Here is a 19089-nt window from a genome sequence, read left to right as displayed (position 1 = left end):
TCTGTGGAAAGAACTGAAAACTGTTGTTCACAAATGCTCTCCATCCAACCTCATTGAGCTCGAGCTGTTTTGCAAGGAGGAATGGGAAAAATATTCAGTCTCTCGATGTGCAAAACTGATAGAGACATACCCCAAGCGACTTACAGCTGTAATCGCAGCAAAAGGTGGCGCTACAAAGTATTAACTTAAGGGGGCTGAATAATTTTGCACGCCCAATTTTTCAGTTTTTGATTTGTTAAAAAAGTTTGAAATATCCAATAAATGTCGTTCCACTTCATGATTGTGTCCCACTTGTTGTTGATTCTTCACAAAAAATACAGTTTTATATCTTTATGTTTGAAGCCTGAAATGTGGCAAAAGGTCGCAAAGTTCAAGGGGGCCGAATACTTTCGCAAGGCACTGTATATAGTGAAAACAATAGTGGTCCTGAAACGGAACCTTGAGGAACACCGAAATTTACAGTTGATTTGTCAGAGGACAAACCATTCACAGAGACAAACTGATATCTTTCCGACAGATAAGATCTAAACCAGGCCAGAACTTGTCCATGTAGACCAATTTGGGTTTCCAATCTCTCCAAAAGAATGTGGTGATCTATGGTATCAAAAGCAGCACTAAGGTCTAGGAGCACGAGGACAGATGCAGAGCCTCGGTCTGGTGCCATTAAAAGGTCATTTACCACCTTCACACGTGCAGTCTCAGTGCTATGATTGGGCTCTAAATCCAGTCTGAAGCATTTCGTATACATTGTTTGTCTTCAGGAAGCCAGTGAGTTGCTGCGCAACAGCCTCTTCTAACATTTTTGAGAGGAATGGAAGATTTGATATAGGCCGATTTTAGTTTTTAAAATATTTTCTGGGTCAAGGTTTGGCTTTTTCAAGAGAGGCTTTATTACTGCCACTTTTAGTGAGTTTGGTACACATCCGGTGGATAGAGAGCTGTTTATTCTGTTCAACATAGGAGGGCCAAGCACAGGAAGCAGCTCTTTCAGTAGTTTAGTTGGAATAGGGTCCAGTATGCAGCTTGAAGTTTTAGAGGCCATGATTATTTTCATTATTGTGTCAAGCAATATAGTACTAAAACACTTGAGCTTCCAGAGGCAGTTTGGAACCCGGTAGTGAGTGTTGCAACCAAGGACAGACGATGTTTACACGTTTCAGCACTCGGCGGTCCTGTTCTGTGAGCTTGTGTGGCCTACCACTTCGTGGCTGAGCCGTTGCTGCTCTTAGACGTTTCCACTTCACACTAACAGCTGCAGTTGACCGCGGCAGCTCTAGCAAGGCAGAAATTTAATGAACTGACTTGTTAGTAATGTGGCATCCTAAGACGGTGAAAGACACTGAGCTCTTCAGTAAGGCCATTCTAATGCCAATGTTTGTCTATGGAGATTGCATGGCTGTGTGCTTGATTTTATACACCTGTCATCAACGGGTGTGGCTGAAATAGCCGAATCCACTCATTTGAAACAGTGTACTTTTGTGTGTATAGTGTATAGCCTGATGCCTAGTCACCTTACCCCTCCCTATACATATAGTACCAGTCAAAAGTTTGGACTCACCTACTTATTTCAGGATCTTCCTTTATCTTTACTATTTTCTACATGGTGTGGCGAAATCTGCACAGAGCCTTCACCGTGCACTGCCACTTTAAGAGCGCATGAGCAGTAAGGAAGAAGAATATAAAGAGAGCTCGTTCAGCTCTTTGGGGAGGGGCTCTTTGGTGGCGCGACAGTTTGATTGTGTGTGCTATGCTGCAGAAGTTTTGTTTGTTTTCAGCGTGTGTAGTTTATAGAGTATTTAACTCAATCATCGGTGTAATCGCTCTAGGTCGTGGTTGTTTTTGTTTGGGACCACGCCCGTTATGGATCGCATGGATTAGTAGCAACATTGTTGCGAAGCTTTAACATACAAACCATCGGACAGTCAGACAGTACACCTGCACGCCTGAAGACCACAGCTAAGACCTCTCTTGTTCTCTTTTTCTCTTCCCTCTATCGTTCCAGTGCTTTACCCTGAAACAGACTCTCTATTTTTCCAATGCACTTCCCATTGAAGTGCATTAGAGCTGGACTATTATTGCCCTGCCTGAAGTATTTGGACATTTTAGTTAAAAGGGAGGTTGCTTGCCAATTGTGTATTGTTATGTGAACTGTATTGAGATGTACTAATGACATGTGGCCGAGAAGACTGGACATTTTTAAGGCCTTTGTTGTGTCGATGAACACCCCCCACATTCATACCCTCTGCACTCATCTACTAGAAAATAATACAGATTATTGCAAATCCTATGTTGATGACTGGGTTCGTTCTTGTATGAAGTTGCTGTTGAATTGCTCTGCCATTATTAGTATTAGTATTATTGTATGAGGTATTCTTGTTTGGGTTACCCCGGTGCTGTGATGTGGGTTTTATATGGTGTGTATTCTTTTTTCTCTCCACTGGCTATCTGGTAAACAGGCTACACTCTAGGCAGTCTCTTCTGCTGATGTGTGTGGGTCTGGTAGTGGTTCTCTCTATTCTACTCTTTTCCTTTCGGCATGGTTAATACCTGCCTGGCGCCCGAACAAAAGCTTTCTTTACCCCTCTCTAATAAATACCGCTACAATGGTAAAATAATATTGAAGGCATCAAGATTATGAAATTACACATATGGAATCATGTAGTAACCAAAAAAGTGTTGAACATATCTAAATAGATTTTAGATTTTAGATTCTTCAACGTAGCTTTGCACACTCTTGGCATTCTCTCAACCACCTTCCCCTGGAATGCTTTTCCAACAGTCTTGAAGGAATTCCCACATATGCTGAGCACTTCTTGGCTGCTTTTCTTTCATTCTGCTGTCCAACTCATCCCAAACCATCTCAATTGGGTTGAGGTCGGGTGATTGTGGAGGCTAAGTCATCTGATACAGAACTCCATTACTCTTCTTCTTGGTCAAATAGCCCTTAAACAGCCTGGAGGTCTTGTGGTGGTTAATTTCTTTATTTTCAAATGAGGAGAGACAGAGTTATACTTAAACTGAATCTTTATTAGTGAGAGCTTTGCAATAGCGATGGCCGGTCGACGAATCACGCTAAGATGATTCGTTGAGAGCCCCGAGACAAAAGTACAAAGGTCTTTTATAGCCAAGATACACCCCTTTAAACCTAGAAGGCGAACAACAGATATATAGAATGGGTCACAAGGTTAAGATTTGTATGAAAGATACCTATTTTTTAGTTTAGTTTAGTTTTCATTGTGTAGATACCAGTGTCTGTCCCTTTGACTCCAAACTGGAACCATCTCTCTCTGGTACGGTATAGAACATAAAATTAACTCATGCTCTGGAATGCTCTTTAGGTTTTATCACCCAAAAGACTTCGTAAATCTCCTGCCAGTGTTATCTCCCAGAAGCCCATCCTCAGTAGAACACACACATTAGTTAACAAAATCCTCTATTCTGTTGCATAAAACAACCATTTGATGCAATAAAAGTATTATAACATAATCTTGAAATGTTGTGATTTTGGGTGATTTTCTCACCAAGTAGCCGTAACCTTATTAATATCAAGTTACCTGAGGCAAACCCACAAGGTTTAAGTGGGTAGATCTAATTACTAACAACAGTGCATTTAGCATTATGATGCAGAATAATCGGCTGGGAATAGAACGTTCGGAAGGTGACTTGGTAAAATGGTACTCGAGAACTGATAGGAGCTGTCAGGTTGAAAAATGCCCTCAACTATATGTCCTGTTTTTCTGTGATAACTTCAAAACTACATCAAGAATTTGGGTCATACGGTAATATTGTGAAACTGGACTCCATGGCAGATGAAATGAAAAAATGTTCATCAGAAAAAAGCATTGTTAAAAATGTAATGTATCCAGACTATAGCTAATAGTGGTGGCACATTATGGGGTGTCAACCTGCTAGCTAGCTGGTAGTGCTAGCAATACAAAATGACTGTCAAGCACTGAGCTAAGTGGGGCTAGTTAGTTAGCTAGCTAGTAGTGATGGTGCATTAACCAGTTAAATGTAATAAAAAATTATCATGAGGGCCATAAACAATAACTAGTAATGCTGCATACTCAAAGAAAGGTTCAAATCTCACCTTTCTGGTACAAATAATTATATATTGCTGAGGTGTGGTCGCTTTTGAGGACACAAGTTCAAGTACTAAGTACAAATATGAAAATATCACATATTTTATATGATGTAGCTCCTATTCAACAAGAGTGTATGAATAAGGCTTGAAATGACTTGTAATGTTTCCTATATATAGCATTATCAAATTATACAATGACTAATAAGAGTCCACCTTCTAACTGTAAAATACATATTTGTAGGTTTAGTGTTAGAGAAAATGTGCATGATCTCCCATGATCAAAACATCTGCCCCCATCGCTGTGAATGTCTCACATAGGTCTAGCGTGGCTTCCTGAACTCGTTAGGAACTCGCCTTTCATCTCATATTACTATTGTCCATCTATGAGAAACAAAGTGTTTTTTGTTTAAAATCTGAATTATTTTAGATTTATGGCAATAAATTGATCTCTGAATATGCTACCGTGATGAAAGCACTCTCTACTGTTGCTACGATGTAACACTTGCAGGCAAGTGCATGTCCTTGACTGTAATGTAGGGTTCAGCCAGGAATTGATGGACAGTCAGAAGAGCGAAGGAAATGGTAGTGGGGACATCCCAGCTTCAAGTGGTTTCAGATTTCACATCCTACGTCACACAGGCTCTGTGTCCGTGGGAACCAGGGCTATCGCTCAATGTAAGCCATTTCAACCTACTGTATACACAGATTGATTTATAAGCGAAAATGTTAGAAAGGGGACCTTACATCTGAGGTTTAAGGGTTGTCAACCACATAGCATAAACCCCTTTAATCACCAAGCTAACTGGTTAGTTAGCTAGCTAGTACTGATATAATTTCACAGGGGCTGTCAACCAACCTAACTGGGTAATTAGCAAGTATCAACCTAGCTGGCTAGTTACCAAGCACCAACCTAACTGACTAGATAGCCTAGCTAGCTAGCTTCTTCCGGAAACAAACCTGTAAACCATCCTTTATGATGGCTGCAAATATCATTCTTGATAGTACATCATGGCAGTGAAGTTGAACCTCTCTGGCTGGCTGAATCGATGATTATGGGCAGACAGATTAATTGATACAGTATAATGCAGTGGTGTAGTGCACTTATTTTTCAGTGGGTATTGCATATACTCGTTAATCCCCACAATGCTTATCATAGTAGTGGAGGCCCAGTATACACCTTATCAATTAATAAGGCTAATGGAACAGATCTGAGCCTGGTTTCTCAAAAGCATCTTTGGATAAGTTAATTGTTAGAACCATAGGATCCTATGGTTCTAATTTCAATTTAGCCTTAAAATGCTTTTGGGAAACCAGGCCCAGAATGTTTTGCTTAAAATGCTGATACACTTATTTCTTCACATTTTATATGCAGCAATGTGCACACGGTGGTAAGCCTTAGCGCAAATGTTTCAAAATGAAAAAAGCGATTTCTGTTAGAAAGAGGGGAGATCTAAAGATGCAACAACTATCATGGGTTGCTAATATGACTACGATAATGCCTTTGGCTGCTAGAGTAGACAATGAAAGAAAGTTGAAAGAAGGATAGGAGAACAAACCAATAGGACAGGAGAACACATATGAGAAAGTCTTTATAAAATAATTGCCTCCACCTTTCTATTGTGGGACGGCTGGCTATATGAAGTAAAATGTTCAGGTTCAAACAATTAAGGAACAAGGAAAATATAGTGACGCTAATGACAGCCCTAACCGTCTTCTGGTAGATGGAAGGGCTTTCCCAAAAACCTTCTCTATTAAATGTTAACTAGCTACAAAGTATTTTATGCCTACCTGCCAGAATGATATCATGATTATTTGCACCAATCCACTAGCTATTTATTTTGCAAACTCCACCTCATGTGCTACAGAAACACCACTATCCAAACAAGAGTGCACTAGAATTAAAGGTTAACTACACAAAAAAATGTTTCTGACCTCAAAACCTCCTGATGAGGTTTAATGTGGTTTAATAAATCTTCTTGCGACTACCAAACCCGTATCCGGGAGCGTAATCATAGCCTCAAGTGCATTACCATAACGCAACATTTCCTATTCATGAAAATCGCAAATGAAATGAAATAAATATATTCAAACACAAGCTTAGCCTTTTGTTAACAACACTGTCATCTCAGATTTTCAAAATATGCTTTTCAACCAAAGCTACACAAGCATTTGTGTAAGAGTATTGATAGCCTAGCATAGCATTACGCCTAGCATTCAGCAGGCAATATTTTCACAAAAACAAGAAAAGCATTCAAATAAAATAATTTACCTTTGAAGAACTTCGGATGTTTTCAATGACGAGACTCTCAGTTAGATAGCAAATGTTCATTTTTTCCAAAAATATTATTTGTGTGGGTGAAATAGCTCCGTTTTGTTCATCACGTTTGGCTAAGAAAAAGACCGGAAAATTCAGTCACTACAACGCCAAACTTTTTTCCAAATTTGCTCCATAATATCGACAGAAGCATGGCAAACGTTGTTTAGAATCAATCCTCAAGGTGTTTTTCACATATCTATTCGATAAGATATCAGTCGTGACTGTTGGTTTCTCATCAGAAGCTAACGGAAAAATACTGCAGCTGGAGATTACGCAATAATTGCAACGGAGGACACCAAGCGACCACCTGGTAGATGTAGTCTCTTATGGTCAATCTTCCAATGATATGCCTACAAATACGTCACAATGCTGTGGACACCTTGTGGAAAACGTAAGCTGACTCCTAGCTCCTTCACAGCCATATAAGGAGTCATTGGCATGAGGCGGTTTAAGAAAATGCAGCACTTCCTGATTGGATTTTTGTCTGGGTTTCGCCTGTAACATCAGTTCTGTGGCACTCACAGACAATATCTTTGCAGTTTTGGAAACGTCAGAGTGTTTTCTTTCCAAAGCTGTGCATAGTCGAGCATATGCATAGTCGAGCATCTTTTCGTGACAAAATATCTTGTTTAAAATGGGAACGTTTTTCATCCAAAAATTAAAAGAGCGGGGGGGGGGGGGGGGGGGGGGAGAATCAGAAACCAGTGGATTAATGACTCAGTTCACAGCCTCATTTATGTATCTGTTTCAATAGTAGGCCTACTGTTAGCCTACTTGCTCAGTACAGCTTGGGTTGGCCTCGGGAGACCAATATGGGATTTATCATTTCAGGTCAATCTTTCATCTTTCATCTTTCACCGGGTGGGCCATTTAGGATTTTTTCGAGAAAATTAGAGGACAATGCATTTGAAAATTATTCAGAGCGCTTGATTTTTAACACATTTTGTTACGTTACAGAATGATTTTAAAATGGATTAAATAAACACATTTCCTTATCAATCTATAAACAATACCCCATTTATTTGTCATTATGGGGTACTGAGTGTAGATTGATAAGGGAAAAATACTATTTAATCTATTTTAGAATGAGGCTGTTAAGTCACAAAATGTGGAAAAAGTCAAGGGGTCTGAAAACTTTACTGTATATGCACTTCTCCAGGGACCACTGGTGTAATTTATTAATTTGGTTGCTTTGACCAGGAACCAAGGAAAGAAGTTGAAATGCTGTGGGCAGGCTGCTGACACACACCCTCACACACACAGCTGTACCCTCCTCCCCAGTGGGAATGCTGCTATGGAGTTAGGGAACCCTGCTGCACTGGGATTGGCTCACAGATGAGATTAGTGTTGTGCATGCCCCTTGGCCGGGCACACACAACACACAAACACACAGTCAGTCAGCTTACTGTGGAAACAGCAACATTGCAGAAACAGAACGTTATTGCCATGCTGCAATTACCCCTGCTCTAAGCTCCAGATTCTGTGTGTGTGTGTGTGTGTGTGTGTGTGTGTGTGTGTGTGACTGACTGACAACTCACATTATGCAAAAAGACTAGTCTCTCAAACCTTAGCTAGTAGGGATACTGGAACTGTGGTCTTGTTTTACATCAGATTATTTCATTGAGTGCTTGTCAACTCTTTCCCTTTGTTGAGTATGTGTTTATATTCTATCTCCACATTTTCTGACATTGTGGCCAATGTTTCTATAGAAAGAGCTACAGTAAAAACTGTATTGAATATGTGTGAAAAGCATTTGCTTGAGCAAATTTCACAGAGAATAGAAATAAGCAATCCAATCAATGGATAGAAAAAGACCACGTAGACAACCCACAGTGGAATCAATCCTGATCTCTCGCTCGCTCCCTCGCCCTCTCTCTCTCCTTAACCAATCAGTGGTCTTAGCTGATCAATGGAGTTGCAAAGAAACCAACACCATAGTCTTGAGTTTACAGTGTGCTTGAGTAGAGCTTCCACTTGGCACAGACTCAAACACTGCCTTTCATTAGAACAAATAATCTCTAACTGCTGCATCTAAGCAAACACATGCACACACACACAAACACACACACAACTTATGTGTTCAACACTATAGTTCCCTCTAAGCTCATCACTAAGCTCCGGACCCTGGAACTGAACACCCTCTTCAACTGGATCCTGGACTCCTGACGGGCCGCCCCCCAGGTGGTGCGGGTAGGCAACAACACATCCACCATGCTGACCCTGAACACGGGGTCCTGTCAAGGGTGTGTACTCTTCCCCTCCTGTACTCACTGTTCACCTATGACTCCAACACCATCATTAAGTTTGCTGACAACACGACGGTGGTTGGCCTGACCACCGACAACGACAAGACAGCCAATATGGAGGAAGTCAGTGACATGGCAGTGTGGTGCCAGACAACACCCTCTCCCTCAACGTCAGCAAGACAAAGGAGCTGATCGTGGACTACAAGAAACGGAGGACCGAGCACGTCCACATCCACATCGACAGGACTGTTGTGGAGCGGGTCGAGAGCTTCAAGTTCCTCGTGTCTAAATCACTAAGGAATTATCATGGTTCACACACACCAACACAGTCATTTAGAAGGCATGAAAACGCCTCTTCCTCCTCAGGAGGCTGAAAAGATTTGGCATGGGCACTCATATCCTCAATAAGTTGTGTTTATATTCTATCTCCACATTTTCTGACATTGTGGCCAATGTTTCCATAGAAAGAGATACAGTAAAAACTGTATTGAATATGTGTGAAAAGTATTTGCTTGAGCAAATTTGACAGAGAATAGAAATAAGCAATCCAATCAATGGATAGAAAAAGACCACGTAGACAACCCACAGTGGAATCAATCCTGATCTCTCGCTCGCTACCTCGCCCTCTCTGTGTGTATAGCCCAGTACATCACTGGGGCCGAGCTCCCTGCAATCCAGGACATCTACACCAGGCGATGTCAGAGTAAGGTCCTAAATATTGTCAAAGACTCCGGCCACCCATCATAGACTGTTCTCTCTGCTACCGAATGGCAAGCGGCCCGATTCATCAAGTCTGAAAATAACAGAACCCTGAACAGTTTCTACCCCCAAGCATTAAGATTGCTAAATAGTTAGTCCGGGTAGCTATTGGTTAATTATTTAGCTATCTGCATTGACCCTTTTTGCTCTAACTCTTTTGACTCATCACATATGCTGCTGCTACTGTTTATTTTCTATCCTGTTGCCCGTTCACTTTATCCCTACTTATGTACATATCTACCTCAGTTACCTAGTATATAGCTAAGTTATTGTTACTCGTTGTGTATTTACTCCTTGTGTTATTACTTTTCTATTATTTATCTTTTTTTCTCTCTGCATTGTTGGTGTTAGGGTAATTTTCCTTGTTCCATGTCAATCATTTTCTCATTGGTGAAATTAGCATTATGACAATATCTTTAATTAAATCATTCAAAAAACCTTTATTAATGCAATTGCAGACAGAAGATGACAACAGGAACATAGCACTAATGTTTCCGAGTAAGTTCTGCAAAATAGAAAATGTCCCAAGTTGCTTTTGTCATGCTTGTAGTCAATCCTGTGATGTTGACTACGTCATTACCTTCGACTCATGAGACCAAAACCATGCCTACACAGCTATATAAACAAGACTTTTAGTGTTATCTAAATGCTTACCAGTAAATGTCCAAGTTGATTTATAGTGGAATGTCTGACTAGTCTCTTATCTCTTACACTCCCTGGGGAGTTCTGTGTCTCTGCATCTCTTTTATCTTTTAGGCTCTTTTCACAGACACCCTGAACTCACACATCTCTTCTTTATAAGAGGCAGAGACTAGAACATTACTGTGGAACAATATTAAACCTCATAATGTGTATATATATATATTGTTTATCTATAAGGTCTTCTAACCTTATAATAATCTTAGAAACATTTGGTGCAGCCCCTATCATGACCCCAAGGTGAACCCCCGACCTGGGAAGGGCCTGTAAGTAAGCATTTCACTGTTCGTCTACACCTGTTGTTACGAAGCATGTGACAAATAAAATCTGATTTGATTTGACACACACACAGGCACACATGCAAACACATGCCGACTTGAGGGACAGACGCAAGCACTGCCTCTCATTGTCATATAGAATCCCCTTCTCTTACTGTATTAACATCTAAACGGATGCACGCACACATACACACACACACACACACACACACACACACACCAGAATCTGGAGCTTAGAGTAGGTCTAATTGCAGCTTGGTAATAATGTGCTGTTTCTGCAATGATGCTGTTTCCACAATAAGCTGACTGTGTGTGTGTGTGTGTGTGTGTGTGTGTGTGCATGCAGTGCGTGTTTCATGGCTTGTTAATGGTCTGTGTGTCCACAAACATCATCAGATTGATTTGCATGTGGAGAATCAGCAATGTCGCTTGACAAAATGTTCTATACGTTGTTTACAAATTTCTGTGGAAGCTGAAAAAACTAAAGCTTATCTTGTCTTATCCTATCTTCTCTTATAAACATACACCCAAGCCTAGTGTTTTGAAGGGCTCACATTCACGTATATTGGTTCACCACTACACATCTTTGTAAGTATGTATCCATTTAATCCTACTGCTTGGGTGGGCCTTAAAGCTCTCTTATTGCTTTCCAATCCATTTTGCGACAGCATACAATTATGAAATGGGTTTGGATTATTATCAGAAGTATGACTCTTCTTACTCTCTCTCTCTGTCTCCTACTCTTCTCCTCAATGCTTGTGATCCCTCAATACTCACTCCTCCTGTTCCTCTGTGTCTGTAACGATTGATAATAAAGTAACGTTCTTCCTTTCTTCTTCTTCTCCCTCTGTAGGTACCACCAGGCTGCCAAAGGAGGGAGAGGTGCCGGGGGTTGACTATAACTTTGTGAGCGTGGAGCGCTTTATGGAACTGGAGCAAAGCGGAGCCCTGCTAGAGAGTGGAACCTATGAAGGTAAGTTCACTGACCACGACACTGATCCCTACGGCTATTCTAATCTAAATTGTGATATTAACATATCCAGATAGCAAAAAAACATGTTTTTATTGTTTACTCGTTTTTCGTCTGTCATGTTGCGGCTGCTTCCCAGGACCTACACACATCAAGCCCCACGTAGATTTTTTATATAAATCCATGTTTTCTGTATTATAGTATAACATTTGCGCTAGCTGCTAATGCTACTCACTAACTAGCTAGCAAATATTATGGAGCTAGGGGGCAAATATATCTACCCAAATTTCGCTCTAATACCAGTGGGATGTCAGCAAGTTGTTTGTGCAATGACATGTTCTGAATCAGAGAAGAATAGGCTATGCATATTCTAAAATCTTTGTCTGAATCAAACATCTACCGGTATTCAGATGTAATTAGGGTCTCCTGGGAAACACTAACCAACACTTTGGTTCCTATCTGGTTACAAAAACTCCTACTGTACCTGACTTTTTCATTTGTTATCATGCCAAACAACACCAACCTTCGAATAATCAAATCATATTGTATTAGTCACATGCAACAGGTAGACCTTACAGTGAAATGCTTACTAACAAGCCCCTAACCAACAATGCCGTTTAAAAAATATGAATACGAATAAGAAATAAAATTTAAAACAAGTAGTTGAAGAGCAGCAGTAAAATAATAATAGCGGGGCTATATATCAAATCAAATCAAATTTATTTCTATAGCCCTTCGTACATCAGCTGATATCTCAAAGTGCTGTACAGAAACCCAGCCTAAAACCCCAAACAGCAAGCAATGCAGGTGTAGAAGCACGGTGGCTAGGAAAAACTCCCTAGAAAGGCCAAAACCTAGGAAGAAACCTAGAGAGGAACCAGGCTATGTGGGGTGGCCAGTCCTCTTCTGGCTGTGCCGGGTGGAGATTATAACAGAACATGGCCAAGATGTTCAAATGTTCATAAATGACCAGCATGGTCAAATAATAATAAGGCAGAACAGTTGAAACTGGAGCAGCAGCACGGTCAGGTGGACTGGGGACAGCAAGGAGTCATCATGTCAGGTATATACAGGGGGTACCGGTACAGAGTCAATGTGCGGGGGCACCGGTTAGTCAAGGTTATTGAGGAGGTAATGTAGGAGTTATTAAAGTGATTATGCATAGATATTAACAGAGAGTAGCAGCGGCGTAAAAGAGAGAGGAGGGGCAATGCAAATAGTCTGGGTAGCCATTTGATTAGATCTTCAGGAGTCTTATAGCTTGGGGGTAGAAGCTGTTTAGAAGCCTCTTGGACCTAGACTTGGCGCTCCTGTACCGCTTGCCTTGCGGTAGCAGAGAGATCAGTCTATGACTAGGGTGGCTGGTGTCTTTGACAATTTTTAGGGCCTTCCTCTGACACAGTCAAACTAATCTTGCAACAGTACACCCAAGTATTTTTTTATCTAATCGTAGGAAAAATCGCAATTAGATTTTCTACCCATATTGTGCAGACCTACTATCCAAAACACTGACCTCAACTGCTGTCACAAAGAATGGCTATGGTTTTGTCTTGACATAAATAAGCATTTCATTCACAGTCCTCTATGGCTTGGGGTGGTCTAGTGGTCTAGGCTAGACCAGAACACATACAGTGCATTCAGAAAGTATTCAGACCCGGTGACTTTTTCCACATTGTTACTTTGCAGCCTTATTCTAAAATGAATTAAAGAAATGTTCCCTCATCAATCTACACGCTGATGGGTTCGGATTTCTAAACTTTAAATATTGTTAATCATCAGTTATACTAGAGACATGAGGAGTGCCATAGTCTGGTTTATACACCAGAAGTTAATGGGTAGGAATCTGTAGGAGGAATGCTGTCACGCCCTGGTCTTAGTATTTTGTGTTTTCTTTATTATTTTGATTAGGCCAGGGTGTGACATGGTTTATTTATGTGGTGTGTTTTGTCTTGGGGTTTTTTGTAGGTCATGGGATTGTGGTTAGTGGGGTTGTCTAGAATAGTCTATGGCTGCCTGGAGTGGTTCTCAATCAGAGGCAGGTGTTTATCGTTGTCTCTGATTGGGAACCATATTTAGGCAGCCATATTCTTTGAGTGTTTCGTGGGTGATTGTTCCTGTCTCTGTGTTTGTTTGCACCAGATAGGGCTGTTTTGGTTTGTCACGTTTTGTATTGTATCGTCATGTTCTTTATTAAAGATGAATCTAAATAACCACGCTGCATTTTGGTCCTCCTCTCTTTCATTGGAAGAAAACCTTAACAGGTGCTGAGTAGAGGAGAGGCAATCACACGATTGCTGTCACTGATAATGGTGGAGAGCGTGAGGAAACAGGGGTCGGGGTCAGGTCACATTAAGGGAGAAGGAACAGTTTGTTGCCTGCATCACTTGACTTCCTGCCTAGTAATAAAGATGTAATGTTTAGAGTGAAGGAGGAGACTCCACCCAATTTGGGGTATATATACTACCACTGTTGGAAATATGACTTTGTCTTATGCAGCTGTATGACCCAATGGGTATATAAACTTGGTATAAGCTCTGTGATTTTTACTCGGTTCATTTAGAACTTAACAACGCAATACCCCATAATGACAAAGCGAAAACAGGTTGTTAGGCATTTTAGCAAATTTATAAAAATGTAAAATGATTCATAATAGCGCCTGATGGTTTTTGCGACTGCACTTGAAGAAATTGTCAAAGTCCTTGAAATTTTCTAGATTGACTGACCTTCATGTCTTAAAGTAATGATAGTAGGACTGGCATTTCTCTTTGCTTATTTGAGCTGTTCTTGCCATAATATGGACTTGGTCTTTTATCAAATAGGGCTATCTTCTGTATACCACCCCTACCTTGTCACAACACAACTGATTGGCTCAAACGCATTAAGATGGAAAGAAATTCCACAAATTAAGGTTTAACAAGGCATAGCTGTTCATTGAAATGCATTCCAGGTGACTACCTCATGAAGCTGGTTGAGAGAAAGCCAAGAGTGTGCAAAGCTGTCATCAAGTCAAAGGGTGGCTACTTTGAAGGATCTCAAATATAAAATATATTTTGATTTGTTTAACCTCGCACTGTTTTGGTTACTAAATGATTATATATGTGTTATTTCATAGTTGATGTCTTCAATATTATTCTACAATGTAGAAAATAGTACAAATAAAGAAAAACCCTGGAATGAGTAGGTATGTCCAAACTTTTGACTGGTACTGTAGGTGTGCCAAGCTAGTAGCGTCATACCCAAGAAGACTGTAATCACTGCCAAAGGTGCTTCAACAAAGTAGTGAGTAAAGGGTCTGAATACTTATGTAGATGTTCATTTTTTATACATTAAATAAAATGTATTACAACCTGTTTTTGCTTTGTCATTATGGGAAATTGTGTGTAGATTGATGAGGATTAAAAAATAATCATAATAAAGCTATAATGTAACAAAATGTGGAAAAAGTCAAGGGGTCTGAATACTTTCCGAATGCACTGTATATACCGCTGCGTCGTGAGTTGGATTCCGGACCACTTTCTGAAAGCGTCTTTTTTATATTTTTACTTTGGTCTATCCTGTCCCAAAAAATTATAATATGAAAGGACTGCCCTCCTATGAGAGCAGATCTAATTCAGAAAAGATTGAACGGATGGTTCACTTTTTAGCTTATTATCGACATTCACAGGTTTGTTGTCGTCTCATCCAAAGTATCCAAAATCTCCTGTGTGGCATTCTTGAAGCATTTAGCAATGCTAGTTGAAATGGATTTAATCAGATAGCAAAAGCATTACAACGGCCATGAAGATTGCACTTCCCCCTCCTCTTGTGTTTTAATTTGCATTACACAATGAGATGTAAGTGCCCGCAGGCACTGCCTGCCACCCAGAAAGAGGTGGTTTCTCCCAGTGGGCCTCTGCTGTTTGTAAGAGATATGCACACACACACACACACACACACACTTACTGGCTAAGTGAGCAACCAGATCATCCATCTGTGGATTTCTGTCATGGTCTGAAGCCAGATGCACAGCCTTGAATAGCATCAAACCCAAGACATACACTATAATATGTCATAATGCCATGTGCACAAGTACAGTGAAATGCATTTCTTGCTAGCTCCAAACCCAACAATGCAGTAATCAATATCAATGTGGGACTGAAAATTACATAAGAACAAAAATACAAGATAAATAAAAATTGCTCTATTCAGGGTCAGTTCCAATACCATATTTAAGATGTGCAGAGATACTGGAGTGAAAGAGGTTATCTACCAGTTGAAGTCAGAAGATTACATACACTTAAGTTGGAGTCATTAAAACTTGTTTTTCAACCACTCCACAAATTTCTTGGTAACAAACTATAGTTTTTACAAGTCGGTTAGGACATCTGCTTTGTGTATGACAAGTACATTTTCCTACAATTGTTTACAGACAGATTATTTCACTTATAATTCACTGTATCACAATTCCAGTGGGTCAGAAGATTACAAACACTAAGTTGACATAATTTGAGTCAATTGGAGGTGTACATGTGGATGTATTTCAAGACCTACCTTCAAACACAGTCCCTCTTTGCTTGACATTATTGACATTACATTACAAATTCTAGACCTCCACAAGTCTGGTCCATTCTTGGGAGCAATTTGCAAATGCCTGAACATATCACGTTCATCTGTACAAACAATAGAACGCAAGTATAAACACCATGGGACCACACAGCCGTCATTCCACTCAAGAAGGAGACGCGTTCTGTCTCCTACTTTGGTACTTTGGTGCGAAAAGTGCAGATCAATCCCAGAACAACAGCAAAGGACCTTGTGAAGATGTAGGAAACAGGTACAAAAGTATCTAGATCCACAGTAAAAATAGTCCTATATCGACATAACTTGAAAGGCCGCTCAGCAAGGAAAAGCCAATAGTTCTTCCCGGCTGTATTTAATAACTCTTTACATTTTCTGGGTTAACAATGTAAGAAATAATAACTGCATAGATTTCTAAGGACCTGAAGCAAGGCGACCATCTCTGTCGGCGCCATCTAACTGTTATGTAAATGAATGCTGGCCTCACGGTAATTGACAGTTAATTTAGTTTAGTTTAGTTTATTAGTTCAATCATTTAAAAAAAAACAAGCACACATTAAACTTAAGCCATACATGCACATGAATAAAGTCATTGAGGATAACACACAATAAAGTCTGGGACTTACAGTGCCTTGCGAAAGTATTCGGCCCCCTTGAACTTTGCGACCTTTTGCCACATTTCAGGCTTCAAACATAAAGATATAAAACTGTATTTTTTTGTGAAGAATCAACAACAAGTAGGACACAATCATGAAGTGGAACGACATTTATTGGATATTTCAAACTTTTTTAACAAATCAAAAACTGAAAAATTGGGCGTGCAAAATTATTCAGCCCCTTTACTTTCAGTGCAGCAAACTCTCTCCAGAAGTTCAGTGAGGATCTCTGAATGATCCAATGTTGACCTAAATGACTAATGATGATAAATACAATCCACCTGTGTGTAATCAGGTCTCCGTATAAATGCACCTGCACTGTGATAGTCTCAGAGGTCCGTTAAAAGCGCAGAGAGCATCATGAAGAACAAGGAACACACCAGGCAGGTCCAAGATACTGTTGTGAAGAAGTTTAAAGCCGGATTTGGATACAAAAAGATTTCCCAAGCTTTAAACATCCCAAGGAGCACTGTGCAAGCGATAATATTGAAATGGAAGGAGTATCAGACCACTGCAAATCTACCAAGACCTGGCCGTCCCTCTAAACTTTCAGCTCATACAAGGAGAAGACTGATCAGAGATGCAGCCAAGAGGCCCATGATCACTCTGGATGAACTGCAGAGATCTACAGCTGAGGTGGGAGACTCTGTCCATAGGACAACAATCAGTCGTATATTGCACAAATCTGGCCTTTATGGAAGAGTGGCAAGAAGAAAGCCATTTCTTAAAGATATCCATAAAAAGTGTCGTTTAAAGTTTGCCACAAGCCACCTGGGAGACACACCAAACATGTGAAAGAAGGTGCTCTGGTCAGATGAAACCAAAATTGAACTTTTTGGCAACAATGCAAAACGTTATGTTTGGCGTAAAAGCAACACAGCTGAACACACCATCCCCACTGTCAAACATGGTGGTGGCAGCATCATGGTTTGGGCCTGCTTTTCTTCAGCAGGGACAGGGAAGATGGTTAAAATTGATGGGAAGATGGATGGAGCCAAATACAGGAACATTCTGGAAGAAAACCTGATGGAGTCTGCAAAAGACCTGAGACTGGGATGGAGATTTGTCTTCCAACAAGACAATGATCCAAAACATAAAGCAAAATCTACAATGGAATGGTTCAAAAATAAACATATCCAGGTGTTAGAATGGCCAAGTCAAAGTCCAGACCTGAATCCAATCGAGAATCTGTGGAAAGAACTGAAAACTGCTGTTCACAAATGCTCTCCATCCAACCTCACTGAGCTCGAGCTGTTTTGCAAGGAGGAATGGGAAAAAATGTCAGTCTCTCGATGTGCAAAACTGATAGACATACCCCAAGCGACTTACAGCTGTAATCACAGCAAAAGGTGGCGCTACAAAGCATTAACTTAAGGGGGCTGAATAATTTTGCACGCCCAATTTTTCAGTTTTTGATTTGTTAAAAAAGTTTGAAATATCCAATAAATGTCGTTCCACTTCATGATTGTGTCCCACTTGTTGTTGATTCTTCACAAAAAAATAGTTTTATATCTTTATGTTTGAAGCCTGAAATGTGGCAAAAGGTCGCAAAGTTCAAGGGGGCCGGATACTTTCGCAAGGCAATGTATTTCCAATGTGATCCTCTTGAGACAATATGACTAGACAAGATCGAACTGTCAGAGAACAAATTCTCGTTTAAACTGTTACTACTAACCCCTGCAGATGAGCCCAGATGGCTGTCAGAGATATGTGTATAGGTGGCAGGGAAGTCAGGCGCAGGAGAGTCAAACGGAGTGTAAAATGGAGTCTTTTAATAAATGTCCAAGTAACATGCTCCATAACACTAATAAGAAAAAATGAATCTAAACAAATATGGGTACGAAGACCCGTCGCGCACCTATACAAAAAACACTACACTGACAATAAACAATCTCTGACAAAGACATGAGGGGAAACAGAGGGTTAAATACACAACAGGTAATGAATGGGATTGAAAACAGGTGTGTGGGAAGACAAGACAAAACCAATGGAAAATGAAAAATGTATCAATGATGGCTAGAAGACCGGTGACGTCGAACGCCGAGCACCGCCCGAACAAGGAGAGGCAACGACTTCGGAAGAAGTCGTGACAATGGCACTGAAATAATAAAACAAAAACATAAAAGAACAACATCTATCTCATCATTCCAGTTACATCACAGGGGTTATTCATATGGGCACAGAGGACATCAAACATATTTTTACTTTCTTTCTTTCTTTCTTTTTATTTTTTTATTTTTTTAAAACATATTTTCATGAACAGGTTTAGCATATCAATACCTCCATACATACAAGCAGCTGATGTGCTCATTTGGAGCATCTACATAATTGTAAAAAATGTAATCAATTTAATATACACCATCACAATAAATCCGTAATTTATTTTTAGCAGGTCTAAAGAAACATGATGATATGAGGAAAATGTATTTCAGAAGAACAGAATATGTTATCAGGCCTATGCACCATGCCATAGGCTGTAGACTGGTACATTTAGCAGACAAGATATGCTTATAAGTCCCATGC

The 19089-nt window shown here is 40.2% G+C and overlaps 1 protein-coding gene across 3 annotated transcripts in view; it reads left to right on the top strand.

Annotated features, from left to right (window-relative positions):
- Positions 1-19089, top strand: part of LOC110525190 (membrane-associated guanylate kinase, WW and PDZ domain-containing protein 2) — a 245508-nt gene that overhangs the window by 94980 nt on the left and 131439 nt on the right. For all 3 annotated transcript variants that reach the window (XM_036980672.1, XM_021605194.2, XM_021605162.2), the window contains exon 3: positions 11237-11356. In XM_036980672.1, the coding sequence (XP_036836567.1) occupies positions 11237-11356 (120 nt within the window). The remainder of the gene's footprint in view (positions 1-11236; positions 11357-19089) is intronic.

The sequence above is a fragment of the Oncorhynchus mykiss genome, chromosome 1 (genome assembly GCF_013265735.2).
Source record: "Oncorhynchus mykiss isolate Arlee chromosome 1, USDA_OmykA_1.1, whole genome shotgun sequence".
In the NCBI taxonomy this organism is placed as follows: Eukaryota; Metazoa; Chordata; class Actinopteri; order Salmoniformes; family Salmonidae; genus Oncorhynchus; species Oncorhynchus mykiss.
Note: the sequence above shows the minus strand (reverse complement) of the source record. Positions and strands in the feature narration are given on the sequence as shown.